The sequence below is a fragment of the Pleurodeles waltl genome, chromosome 2_2 (assembly GCF_031143425.1).
Source record: "Pleurodeles waltl isolate 20211129_DDA chromosome 2_2, aPleWal1.hap1.20221129, whole genome shotgun sequence".
Lineage (NCBI taxonomy): Eukaryota > Metazoa > Chordata > Amphibia > Caudata > Salamandridae > Pleurodeles > Pleurodeles waltl.
In genome coordinates, this window is record NC_090439.1 from 568,672,014 (window position 1) to 568,685,225 (window position 13,212).

Genomic DNA, 13,212 nt, shown 5'->3' on the forward strand with positions numbered 1-13,212 from the left:
TTTGGGGAGATAACTGCTAACTAGTCTATGCACAGCATGTGTATCTGCAGCTACACATGCCATCGAACGGAAAATGTCACTTACCCAGTGTACATCTGTTTGTGGCATGAGACGCTGCAGATTCACATGCTCTCTCCCACCTCCCCGGGAGCCTGTAGCCGTTATAAGTTGATAAAAATAGACTTGTACATTTGTAAATTTGTAAATATAACACTTTTAGTCACATTATGTACATACATACTTACTCCATTGCATGGGCACTATTACTATATACACAACTCCTACCTCACCCTCTGCGGGGAGAACAATCTAAGATGGAGTCTACGCCCATGCGCAATGGAGCCGAAAGGGGAAGAGCCCCTCGATCTCGTGACTCAAAAAGACTTCTTCTATGAAAAACAACTTGTAACACTCCGATCCCAACACTAGATGGCGGGATATGCACAGCATGTGAATCTGCAGCGTCTCATGCCACGAACAGATGTACACTGGGTAAGTGACATTTTCCATATATCTATTGCATGGACAGCTTTTCTATCCTACTATATATTTTTTTCACTACTTCACTCTCCCACAATCTTAACAAAGGGCTTGCTAGTTCACGCGCAGTATTACAGAGAGGAGGAGTCACTTGATCCTGTGACTTGAAAACTTTCTTCGAACAAAAACAAGTTGTACTACTCCGAACCCAACACTAGATGGCAAGCTTATGAACAGCATGTGAATCTGCAGCACTACATGCCACAAACAGATGTCTAATGGTACGTACCATTTTCCTTTGTTGCTTTTTCTGAACCCCACAAAGGGAAGGCTCTATCCAAGTCAGGCATTGCCAGATGGATAGTTAAATGTATCCAGACATGTTATGCTAAAGTCAAAAGAATTACATCAAGTCCTCCTAGAGCTCACTACTCGTAAGAAAGGAGCCTCTATGGCCTTCCTGGGGAACATCCCAATAGCTGATGCATGCAGAGCAGCTACACTACTGTGATTAACCACAAGCTAATATTGGTCAGGCAGTTCTTACACTTTTTCAATCTGCTGCATCACCCGCAGGATAGATGTCAATCTTGTGAAAAATTCTGATTTCCTAGTAACAAAAGATTTTTAAAAAGCATACTTTCACATATCTACGCATTTTGCATGGACATACCTCAGATTTGTAATGTTGCGTGTACATGATCAGTTCAAGGTGTTACCAAGGAGATTCACAAAATGCTTGGCCATGGTGACAGCACATCTGAGAAGGCCAAGCATTTGGGTCAACCCTTACTTAGGGAACTCGTTTGTAAATGGGAACTTGTTCACAGAATGCCAAGCAAGTGTGCAAAACGTAATGACATGTTTATATCAATTGGGGTTCAAAGTCGACATAAAGAAATTACCACCCTACCCAAGAAAAACAGGGATTTTCTGGGGGAGGATTTTAACATTGGGTTACAAATTGGTTGTGTGAGAAAACAGGGCTGATTGCTGAGGCCCCCTAACTTTTTGCCCCCATTTTCCACTTTTTGCTGGTGTTTTCTGGACTCTGATGGTGCCCTGGGTACTGCTAACCAGTCCCAGGGCCTGTTCTCAGTGTAAAATCAATATGCAAATTAGGCTAATTATAATGGGGAGACTTTATTTGAATTTTAAAAGTCCCCTTAAATGACAGATACAAAGAGTTTGGTATCCAGTTAATTGTTCCAACTTCCAGTTGTTGGATTTAATATAACTTGTTTAGGTAAAGAGTTTTAAACTTTACCTGAAAAGTTGCCAATTTCAGCCCTGCATTGTTTTTGCTGCTGTGCTCTGATTGGCCAGCCTCTGGTAGCCTGGCCAGGCTGCCTTGATGAGGTGTGAAGTGGCCTGGCTTCACACAAAGAGATGTGCCTGTGGGAGGGAATCTCCTCTCAGCAGATGGTGAGGCAGGAAGGGGGAGGGCTGCCAAACTGGTCTTCAAAGCCAGAGAAGGACATTTGGAGCAACCCAGCAACACCCCCACATCCTACCACCCCAGACAACTAGGTGCTCCCTTGATTAGATTGGGAGAGGGGTGTGTTTATGATTTTTAGCTACACCAGTGGAGTGCTCAGCCAGATGTAACCTCCAAAAATCATATTCAGCCATGATGGATTTTTGAAAAATTTTGCCTCCTGGGATTGATTTTTGCCACACTTCCCAGGAAGTAGTCATCACAGGGGTAAGGACCCTGCACCTGATTGGAGAATCAGGACCCCCTGTTTTTCACCCAGGAGCAAGGATAAAACTGGCAGACCTGCACCCACACCTCAGTTCCCTACCACATCCAACAAGGAAGAACCAAAGGAGAAGGACTGCCCTGCTGGACCCCTGGCCTGCACCTGGAACCTGCACTCAGGACTGCACCAGCTGCACACTTGGGCTTCACCACAAGAAGGACTTTGCCTGGCTTCAACTGGTTCAAGGGGGGACTCCCTGTTTGCTACAGGTGAAAAATTGCTAACCAGAATCCCCTGACCAACTCATGAAGAAAGCAAGCAGCTGACCACTGCCCAGTGGCTAAAAAGGAGTTTGCGGCAGGTGCATTCTGTGAGTTGTAGTCCGCACCCCCAAGGATCATCTCAGAGCTTCTGGACCCTTGGGGTGAGCTGTGGACCCCAAAAGAACCTTAAAAGAACATCTGGGAGAAGCCCCAGAAGTTGGGAGAAGTTTGGAGAACTTTTGAAAAAAAGCTCCATAGAGGGACCGACCCGCCGCGGCAACTCTAGCCGGCTTGCCTCAACCGCGACTCGGCTTGATTTGCAGGTTCGTCCCGGTAAAGAAAATCTCCAAAAAAGAGACTAAGTCCGAAGGTAAAAACTTGACCGGGACCTCCCAGCCAGCGTATCCGGGGAGGGCTCCAAGGACATCGGATCAAGATCCTGGTTTACCCCGGTCAAAGGATTTTCACCTCGAAAAACAACTAAGTCAGATGGTAAAAATCTCCACTGAGGATTCCCGCGATGCGTATCCGGAGAAGAGTTCCAGGAGGTCGGATTGGACTGGCAGGTTCGTCGTGCTGAAGAAAATCTTCAGAAAAATGACAGTGCGAAGGTAAACTTTTGACCGAGGCCTCCCGCGGCCTGTAGCCGAGCCGGGCTCCATCGCGGTCGGATTTAAAGTTTAACTTTGCCCCGGTCAAGGTGCAACCAGATGACTCGATTGGCGTTTTTTGTTTCTAGGCGCTAAAAAAAACAACAATTCTTTAAAAATTCATATCTCCGGTTCCCCTTATCTGATTTTATTCGTTTTTGTGTCATTGTAAAGATAAAAATATAATCTATTTTCATAAATTGGTTCTGGATTTTTAAACTGTTTCCTGTGTTTTATTTAATTACTGTTTTGTGATATTTGAAGGCTTTACACTCTGTCTCCTAAATTAAGTCTTTTTACTCGTTGCCAAGCTACCTAGGGTTGAGCTGGGTTTAATTTACTGAGACCTAACAGGACCTAAGTGGAGGTTAGTGGCCTATTGCTAAGTGTAGGTACTTACCTGCCCTTACCAATCACCCATTTTCCAACAGGTTGATTACTAGGATGGGTTGTACACCTAGGAACACTTTTCAGTGGATAATGGTTTCTAAAGGACACAATAATTAATGTATAGCATCTAGAGCACGGGTACTCGCAAACATTTTTCCAGGGGCCAAAAAGTTTGGTCTGTGATGTGCCAGAAGGCCGCATCAATGCCAGCGGAATGGTGGTTGTGCGAAGCGGTGGGAGGACTGTCGGTTAAATATTGCTAGGCGAAGGATATACATCTAGTGGCTGAATTGAGCAATATGAAACAAAAAAACTTGGGATTAATCTTGGCGTCCCCACGGTTACAAATTGTGTGATTGTTGGCAATTGCTTAATTTTAGGTTCAGGGTCTGCATCGTACAAATCTGCTCCTGTGTTTGATTTAATAAACTACATTGTTGTTCATCTATAATAGGAACGCAGATCACTCAAAAAGTGCCCGTAACATCTGACTTGCTTATTTAATTCACTATTGGCGTATTTGTGAGGGTAGAGGTGAAAGATTGTGTTTCTAAATTCTTGTTTGAAAACTAGCACATTTAAATGAATATTTCTCATTGTACTGATACAATACATTATACTTGGGTAAAATGGACTGCATGTTAACCTAATACACATCTTGAATTTTGAAGTGACTGTTATATTTTTACACTTTTGCTGCAAGATGTCTTTAAAAGTGAACTTGCTTCTAAAATGAAGCTCAGGACTCCCTAGATACTTCCTTTCCTTAACACCAGTTAACCTTGAAATAAACGATTGCCTCTCTATTTACGATCGAGTGAACAGCAACCCTGTACTCCTCTAGCCCAGGGGGCCGAATGTAAAGGTCAAGGGGGTCGCATGCGGCCCCCGGGCCGTACTTTGAGTATCCATGATCTAGAGGTTAGATATGGTGTTTCTGTATTTAAAGTAATTTCAGAGCCACATCCACTCCCCAGCACTGCCGCTAATAATCGACAACATAAAAGCAGTGTTTTATCCCAACCAGTAAGGGACTACAGTATTGTACCCTTTTTTGAAAGTATCCCAAGAAATATCTTGTTGAGACACTCAAATGTTATTATTGCATCTTTTACCAGCTTAAGAATTTTTTTTGACAGACACAATAAACAGATATTCAAGATTGTCATCTGAATGACAAAAGATAGTCTCTTTAGATGGTAGGTAGGCAGTTACGAACTAAACTGAAAATACTAAACAAAAGACAAAATATTTTCAAGGATAAATATTGGTTGATTAACTGTTCAAACAGTTCAGATGGCTAACAAAGACCTTGAGATATGACATAAAGCACACTCATCACGAAACGATGATGTAATATTTCAATCCAAAATGTCTGTACAGCAGCAACATGGTCTTCTATGTACGCAAAGTGGTATTGTGTAGATACTCATCTAAGAAAGGATACAAAAGTAAGGAAGACATAAGGCATTGTAACATACCAATAACTATTTTGCAGCCTGAATCTCTTCTAGATTTACATGGCCTTTCCCTCCTGTCTGGTGAATGAGAGGATCTAGCACAAAAGATTTACAATAAAGGAACATAAAAAGAATCTAAAATAGAAGTCACATAATGGGGCATTTAGGAGACCCACTCAACGACCTTGTGAGTTATGCAGACTCCAACTTGGTCATTCTTTATATTCCCAACCATTTTATTGCAGAGTAATGCACAACATGTTCTTCTAAAAGGATTGCAAGAATCCCAGCTCTTGTTATAGGTAAGTAATTACTTTTATATACATGGAGTCAACAATAGAGGCACATCCATTGAATAGGACCATATTGACAGCATAGACAGCAGTAACAAGAAACAGATATGAGTTTCAGCAGTAGCCATTCTAGTGAGGACAATATTACTGCAAATGCTATAGGAATATTATGTTTGATGGCATGTGTGGCTGTAGATACAAATGCGCTGCATACTTCTGCCATCTAGTTTTGGGTCCGGATGTGTACTTTTTTCTTTTCTTTTCCAAAGAATCTTCTGGAGTCACGAGGTAAAGTGACCCCTCCTCTCGGTGATAGTGTGCAAAGGCATCAACTCCATTGTTAGATTGTTTTTTTCCGTCATCAGGTTCGGACGTGTTCCTCGGTGCTCTGGTTCGAGACTGTTTCGGGCTCCCTTTGGACCATTGTACACCTCCATACTCGTCTGTATTGTTTTTGTTCGTGTTCCATACCCATCCATCGAAAAACAGTAAGAAAATCGTTCTTTGTCGATTTGACGGGCTCCACTGACTGCCTTTGGGCCTTGCCTGGTCTGGTGCTTCTTTGTTCTTCTTACGCCTCGGAACAGGAAGATAATGCGCTTCTGATGGCTTGGACTCTTTTTCGTTTCTGTCTGAGATGCCACGCTAAATACCCGCAAGCAGACCTGCATTGGGTGTGCAACCTCTTTCTGTCTCCTGACCACGACAAGGAAAGTTGTGAGGCCTGCCAGTCATTTCGATCCAAAAAGACATTGCGGGATTGCTGAGCTTGTCAGAAGGAAATGCATCACAAAGAATTAGAGGAGACACAGGACATCTTCGGTCTTCAGGGCGTCTAGCAACAGGAGGAGTTGCATGAGGCTTCGGCAGTGGAGGAAGAGGCCTTCTCGATTCCACACTGAATCAGACTCAAACAGGCGTCAGCCTCAAAGATATTCCATCAGCACAACACACGGTGACTACAAAGGCCCCTACCCATTCCACCAAGAGACATTCGATATTGATTGAACATATGGCTTCTGGGCCTCCACTGCCGACAGGCCATTGTAGGCACCGACCAATTGCTAAGGCTGCCCCACCTCCACCCTCAGGCTCGGCGCCTACAGCTAGGCCGAAAGCTCATGCCGATGTACACAGCTGGGCGATCTCTGCACTGAGCCGGCCATCTGCTACTTCGCTTTCAGACTACCTATATGCTGCCCTCCTCAGCACCAAAACAAAAACTTCGACACTGAAAACTTCCACTTTGGTACCAAAAGTGACTACTTCGGCACCGGATCCAATATTTGAGACTTTTGCGGAGAGGTTTGATTAGAAACAAAGGACACTGCATATCCAGCCTGTTACTGGTCCAATCGTTGCAAAGACTGTAAAGCTGACGCCAACTCCATCCAAGCGCCAGCTTTCATTTGAGGAGGCTATTAATTTACCTTCACCTCCTAAGAAAAAGGAAGGCATCACCACCAGTCCCATTCATCCTCCTCTGCAAGTCTCTCCTCCACCTTCCTCACCACAACTTCCTTCTTCACCGCATCAGTCACCCTCTGATATACTAGACATAGCTGATGTAAGTCCTCAAGACTCTCCAGACCATACACAGAAGATCAGGGTGGGGATAGTACTTTAGATCAGCCACCAGTAGATCTCTGGGACACATACAACATTGATCCCCCAAGAGATCCAGAACCAGACCTCTACTCAGTTACGCCTTCACCACCAGATGACACTACAAGTTTTAATGAGCTTATGCCTAGGGCTGCTGCGTATCATCAGGTCCCTTTACACAAGGATCCTGTAGTGGATGATTTCTGTTTTGAACCTCTCTCCTCTGCCACCAGGACTTGCCAATATCTTCCCATGTTTAAAGGAATGACCCGACATGCAGACAAGATCTTCAAAGATCCAGTACGCACCTAAATTATAAGACTCAGTGTAGACAAAAAATACAAGGCAGTGTCTTGTGATCCTGCTTACATTAGAGGATATATTCCACCAGACTCATCAGTGGTATTGGATGCTTGTAAACAAGCTAATTCTCAAACCTCAGCAGATGCTCCTCCACCAGATGAGTCCAAACTCATAGATACCTCTGGCAAAAGGATGGCGGTTCAAGCAGCCAGTCATTGGAAAATCTCTAATACTCTGGGTCTGTTAGCAAGATATGGTAGAGCACACTGGGATGAGACGGAAGATCCTGAGGAGTATAAAAAGAAGGGTCAATAACTTGTTCAGGAAGGCAAGTTAATTTCCATGAATTTTATTAGATGTGCTCTTGATGCAGCAGACACAGATGCTAGGGGCATAAATACTATCGTACTCTTACAGAGACATGCCTGGCTGTGCATATCCAGGTTTAAACCAGAAGTGCAGCAAACACTTTTAAATGCCTCTTTTGATCAGCAACACCTTTTTGGTCCCCAGGTGGACCAAGACCTAGAAAAGATGAAAAAGGACAATGAAGTCGCCCTATCAGTCGTGGTTCTTTTTGACTCCAAACACCAAGTCCTACACATCCACTACTTGGAACCTCAAGCCATTCATTTAGAACTCAACGCTTTCCTAGTTCACTTAAGAGGCAAGGTTGTTCTGGTCAGAACAGACCACACAACCGCAATGTTTTACCTGCAGAAACCGGGGGGATTCTTTACCGTTTTCTAGCCCTTTGCAGACAATCTGACATTGGGTAATAAGACATCACATTGACTTGTTTGCAGTATATCTCCCAGGGATGGACAACCACTTTGCCGACCTCCTAAGTAGGATGCAGCAACAAGTCCAGGAATGGGAACTCCACCCTCTAGTCCTCCTTCCATACTTTCACAGGTGGGCTTTAACACACACAGACCTGTTTGCAACTGTAAACAATGAAAAAATGCCCATCCTCCAGGGCAATGCTCTGTGGATCGAATTGGTCAGGGATATTTACCTAGGCTTTTCCACCTCCCTTCTTCAGTTTCTGTTCTGGAAGCTCAACCAGACGTCTCACCATCATTCTAGTAGCTCCCACTTGGGCACAACAACCATGGTACACCATGCTACTCAAACTGTCAGTAGTACCCCATGAGAAGCTTCCCTTACACCCGCATCATCTCACTCAGAACCAGGGACAAATCCGGCATCCAGATCCCAAATAAGAGAATGCATGACCATTCTTAAAGGAGCACATAAACCCACCACTAGGGCATAGTCTGCTGCTAAGTGGAAAAGATTCTGTTTTCTGTTGTTGCAACAAACATATTGAACCCTTTAAAGCGACTGTTCAAGATATTGTGTGCTATTTACTTCATTTACATACATGTGGCCTAGCATATACTTCAAAACGTCTTCACCTTGCAGCGGTAGCTGTATGCATGCAAAACAAACATTTATCAAAATACCTGTTGTTAAAGCTTTTATGGTAGGCATAAAAGGGTAATTCCACTGAGAGTGCCTCCTTTACCAGTTTGGAATCTCAACATTGTACTCACTAGGCATATGGGGCCACCATTTGAACCATTGCTTAACTGTCCACTACAGTTTCGATCATGGAAAGTAGCATTTTTAGTAGCAATCACCTCACTAAGACGCGTTGGTGAGCATCAGGCATTTGCCTTGGAAAGACAATTTTTTCAGATATATCTTAGGATAGGGTAGACCTACATACCACTCCAAAATCAGTTGCAGAAAGAGCTTTGCACACATTAGATGTATAAAGAGCTTTAATGTATTACACTGACAGAACTAATGAATTTTGTAAAACTAAACAACTTTTTTTTGCTTTCTCACCTCCCCAGACAGGAAAGGCTATATCTAAAGTAGATATTTCTACATAGATAGTTAAATGTATCCAAACGTGTTATGCCAACGCTAAAAGATGTTTGCCCACACCTCCTTGAGTGCACTCAACTCGCAAGTTAGGAGCACCTATGGCTTTCTTAGGTAAAATACCAATAGCTAACATTTGTAAAGCAGCTACATGGTGAACTCCACACACTTTTACTAAACACTACTGTGTGGATGTATTAGCACGCCAACAAGCAAATTTTGGACAGACAGTGCTTCATGCTCTTTTTTTTTTTTTTTTTTTTTTCAGACAACTACAACACTCACAGGTTAACCAAAGCGTTATGGAGAGCACTGCTTTACAATCTATGCAGAGCATGTGTATTTACAGCCACACATGCCATTGAACGGATTGTTACTTACCCTGTAAGCATCTGTTCGTGGCATGTAGAGCTGTAGATTCACATGCACCCGCCCTCCTTCCCGAAAACCCATGGCTATTGTAAGTTTAACTTTACATTCTTATACGCATGGACATCTTTCTAACACTTCACTCACACTCCATTCTCACCCAATTGCCGGTAAACAATCTTTCAGTGGAGTCGATGCCCATGCAAACTATCACTGACAGGAGGGGTGACTGTACCTCGTGACTCCAGAAGATTCTTTGAAGAAAAACAACTTGCACACATCCGTACCCAACACTAGATGGCAGAAGTATGCAGAGCATGTGAATCTACAGCATTAAAAGCCACAAACAGAAGTTTAAAGGGTAAGTAACATAATCTATACATTATAACATATTATATTTTACTTTCTTTTCACAGTTTTGCCCCTTTTATTGTTTGTGTGCTACTGTGGGGCTGGAGGAAAAGGCTTTACAGCAATACCTGATGGTCCTGTAGAAATGTTGCGTTCTTGGAATAATGAGGGGCAACCTGAAGACATGGTGAGCATTTTTTTTAATTTTGTTTGCTATTTATAAATTGGTATTTACATTGCTTATTAGGAATGCCAAACATGAGCACATATACATGTTACCCAGGAAAATCGCATTTGCTTATATTTTTTCTTTTGTAAAGCACAAAGACAGTTTGTAAACCACAAGACTTATTATTATGATAATAATAATACCCTTTATTGTCACTTGAGTATGTATATTCTAGTAGCACTACCATGTCAGGCATTTCCAGTTTCGGGGTGTGCAAAATTCACACAATTAACTTTTTTGTAATTATGCAAAATTTCAAGGAAATCACGTACAATTGTGCAAAATTCAAAACTTGCATTTGCTGCTGTATTTTATCTTAAATGCTTCCTTGTGTCTACATTGTATGCAAGGGTGAATTTTGCTATGAAAAAATAGTGCAAAGAGATGAAAGTACCCTGAACAGCAGCCGTCTGCATTGTTTGGCACATTGTTCCCATGCGTTAACAAAAAATCTTTACTGCAAATGACGCATGTCTGTAGTACATTTTCACTGCAAATGACGCATGGTTACATGCTATGGCGTAATAGAGGGACTTCGCTCAACAAGAGTAACACAATATAACTCGGGCAAAATGAAAATTTCCACCAAAAAAATCTAACTGTATCCAGCTTATGGCAGCATGGAGTGCAGAAGTAGTAAAAGAGAAACTGGAACTGATCCAGAAATATAGTTCTAGGTCATTGTTACCGTAAAACCAAAGTTAAATCAACTGAGCCAGAGATTGAATCAGTCAAACCTTGAAGATAAGGTAGACCAAAGACATTTAAATGGATCCCAAAACAGTATATTGTAAAAACAATTCCAATGAACTTAAAGAAAAACAACCCCATTACGCCAGAAAGTTCACATTAGAGCAGCGGTTCTTAAACTGTAGTCAGCAGAACTCCAGCCTGTTCAGGGGTTGCTGACTGATATAACGTCTAACCAGTATTTTCTGTCAGTTATAAGCATTTTAAGCTAAATAACTGTATTAAATTGACTTGAAGTGTAGAGTATTTCCGCCACAATTTTATTTTATGTTTTTTATTATTAAAATCAAAAAGAATATATTTAAGAAAGAAAAAATAAGCATTTTAAAATGTTTTCAATCAATAGCTGAATACTGGTTCAGGACTAAGATGTTCGAATGTGCATAGTCACTATTCGCATTCAAACATGCTTCAACCTGAACTCATAATCCGCTTCCGACTAAAATACTTTTTAATTGCTTATGATTTTCTGGAACATCATATGCATCTGTAGATATAGTGAGCCAGTGCTCGAACTGCTCAGTGATATATGCATGTGTATCTCAAACTTTGTCCATACTGTAGTTTCATGTGAGTTATTAATGATGGAATCCTTTTTGCTCCTGATTGACTCTAGAGAACTGTGTCAAGTGTTAAAGCAGAGACCGGTTTAGAATGTTGAGTTCACAGTTACACACGGAGGAGTAAAGACGTGTAATACCCAGCTCTATGTGTGATGTAGTCATTGTTAGGTACCCAGGCTGGGAAAGATGCTACAGCTTGTGAGGAGATGGGGGATAAGTAACCCAAAGATTGACAGTGAGACTTTGCCGTGGTCCAAGCATATTGTTTGTTTGTGCCATCTTCACCTCCATCAGAGTTTGGAATAAACACTAGGTGTATGTGGAGTCAAAATGCAAATCCAGCCAGTGTGAAGCACTTGAAGACAGCCAACGCTTCACTGAGAAGTCTACACATCGTTGGCCAAGAACCTGCTGGCAATGCTGTAAAGAAAGGTACTGCACTACTAGCTGTAGATCATACGGAGTGATAATGCTAAAGGCATGAGTAGAATACACAAAAGCACTAACTGGTAGAATAATTGACAATAAAGCATACAGTCGTTGCACTTATCAGAGCCTTGATAAGAAGAGCTCTATGACCTCAGCGTCGGGCGAAGAGACCTAGGAATAATCATTGGGTTGTGCTTACTGAGCGGTCCAATATTTGAAGTGGCACACCACCAAAACTGCCGGGTGGTGGCCAAGAACAGCTCCAGAGGTCTCTAGAAAAGTGAAGGACTCCATTGGAAACCAAGAAAGTGGTCACAGTTCCACAGACTACCCAAGATGACCCATAAGCCAGCAAACCACTGGGCCTTCGAGATGGCATGGAGGAAGCGGGTCCGAGCTGACAGCAGACATTATCAGAGAGAGCTCCATTCTCAGTGTCAGCTAATCCCAGAAATAGTTATAATGCTGCCGTCCTCCTAAAATCACCACTGCCATTCGATACCACAAAAAAGGCGAATATTGGCGATAGATTGACTGCTTGGATAGAGACATTTGATGATTTCAGAAGAAACCGATAACAAGAAGATGATCAAATACCTCAAGAATCTGTCTGTTGAGGGTGTAAAAGATGTGAACAAAATGCGGCGAGCCAACGAAGTTGCATACCGTCAAGTTACAGAAGCCTTGAATCTCAGATTCAATCCAGTGCCGAACGTTGATTAAGAAAGGGTCATTTTCAGTCAAAAGCAACAGATTTGGTGAAACCATAGACAAATTTGTTAAGAAACTGGATAAGCTCATCAAACACTAAGTTCAATTAATTCAATGATGAGGCAGCGGTACATCTCGGCGTTATTGATGCATGCCTGTCAGATTCATTCCGATCACAAACTTATTCTGAAGCGGGTTCTCATGGCTGCCGGAGCTGAAGAGCGTGTAGATCGACAAGCTGCTAACGTGCAGGCTGTAGGTACCCAAATTGAGTCAGTCATGAACAAGAAAAGTAAGCAGAAGCATAAGGCTGAAGGACACAGTGATGTCTCCATGGAAAAATAAGTTGTGTTTCAAGTGTGTATTTTTGTTTCAACACTAAGGTTAATGTCCTGTCATAGGACAAATATACAAAGGCTGTGGGAAGGAAAACTATTTTGTAATGGCTTACAAGGCGATGGAAAAAGTAAGTTTGTCACAGTGAGAAGACAAAATGACCTCCTGAACATTCCAGAAGCAACGCTCGATGCACATTCACAAGGCCAAGCGACAACACCAGTTGAGACAAATCAACACCAAACGAAGTGCGGCAAAGACGCGTTTTGCGACAAAGTGGTGCTGTCTGGACCCAAGAGGGACCTGGGGGCCTCAACTCTGCGTGAGGAGGAAGAGGGGGCTCTCAGCACTCCAGAGAGCCCTCAGTCGACCAGACAGCACCCAGGGGAGTCCTGGGACACGGGGGACAAAGGAGGTGCAAAATGCAGTTG

At 42.7% G+C, this 13,212-nt stretch overlaps 1 protein-coding gene across 1 annotated transcript in view; it reads left to right on the forward strand.

Moving 5' to 3' along the window:
• Positions 1-13,212, forward strand: part of DSG2 (desmoglein 2) — a 439,785-nt gene that overhangs the window by 360,432 nt on the left and 66,141 nt on the right. Inside the window, exon 13 of the mRNA XM_069220070.1 lies at positions 9,829-9,950. Coding sequence (XP_069076171.1) covers positions 9,829-9,950 — 122 coding nt within the window. The remainder of the gene's footprint in view (positions 1-9,828; positions 9,951-13,212) is intronic.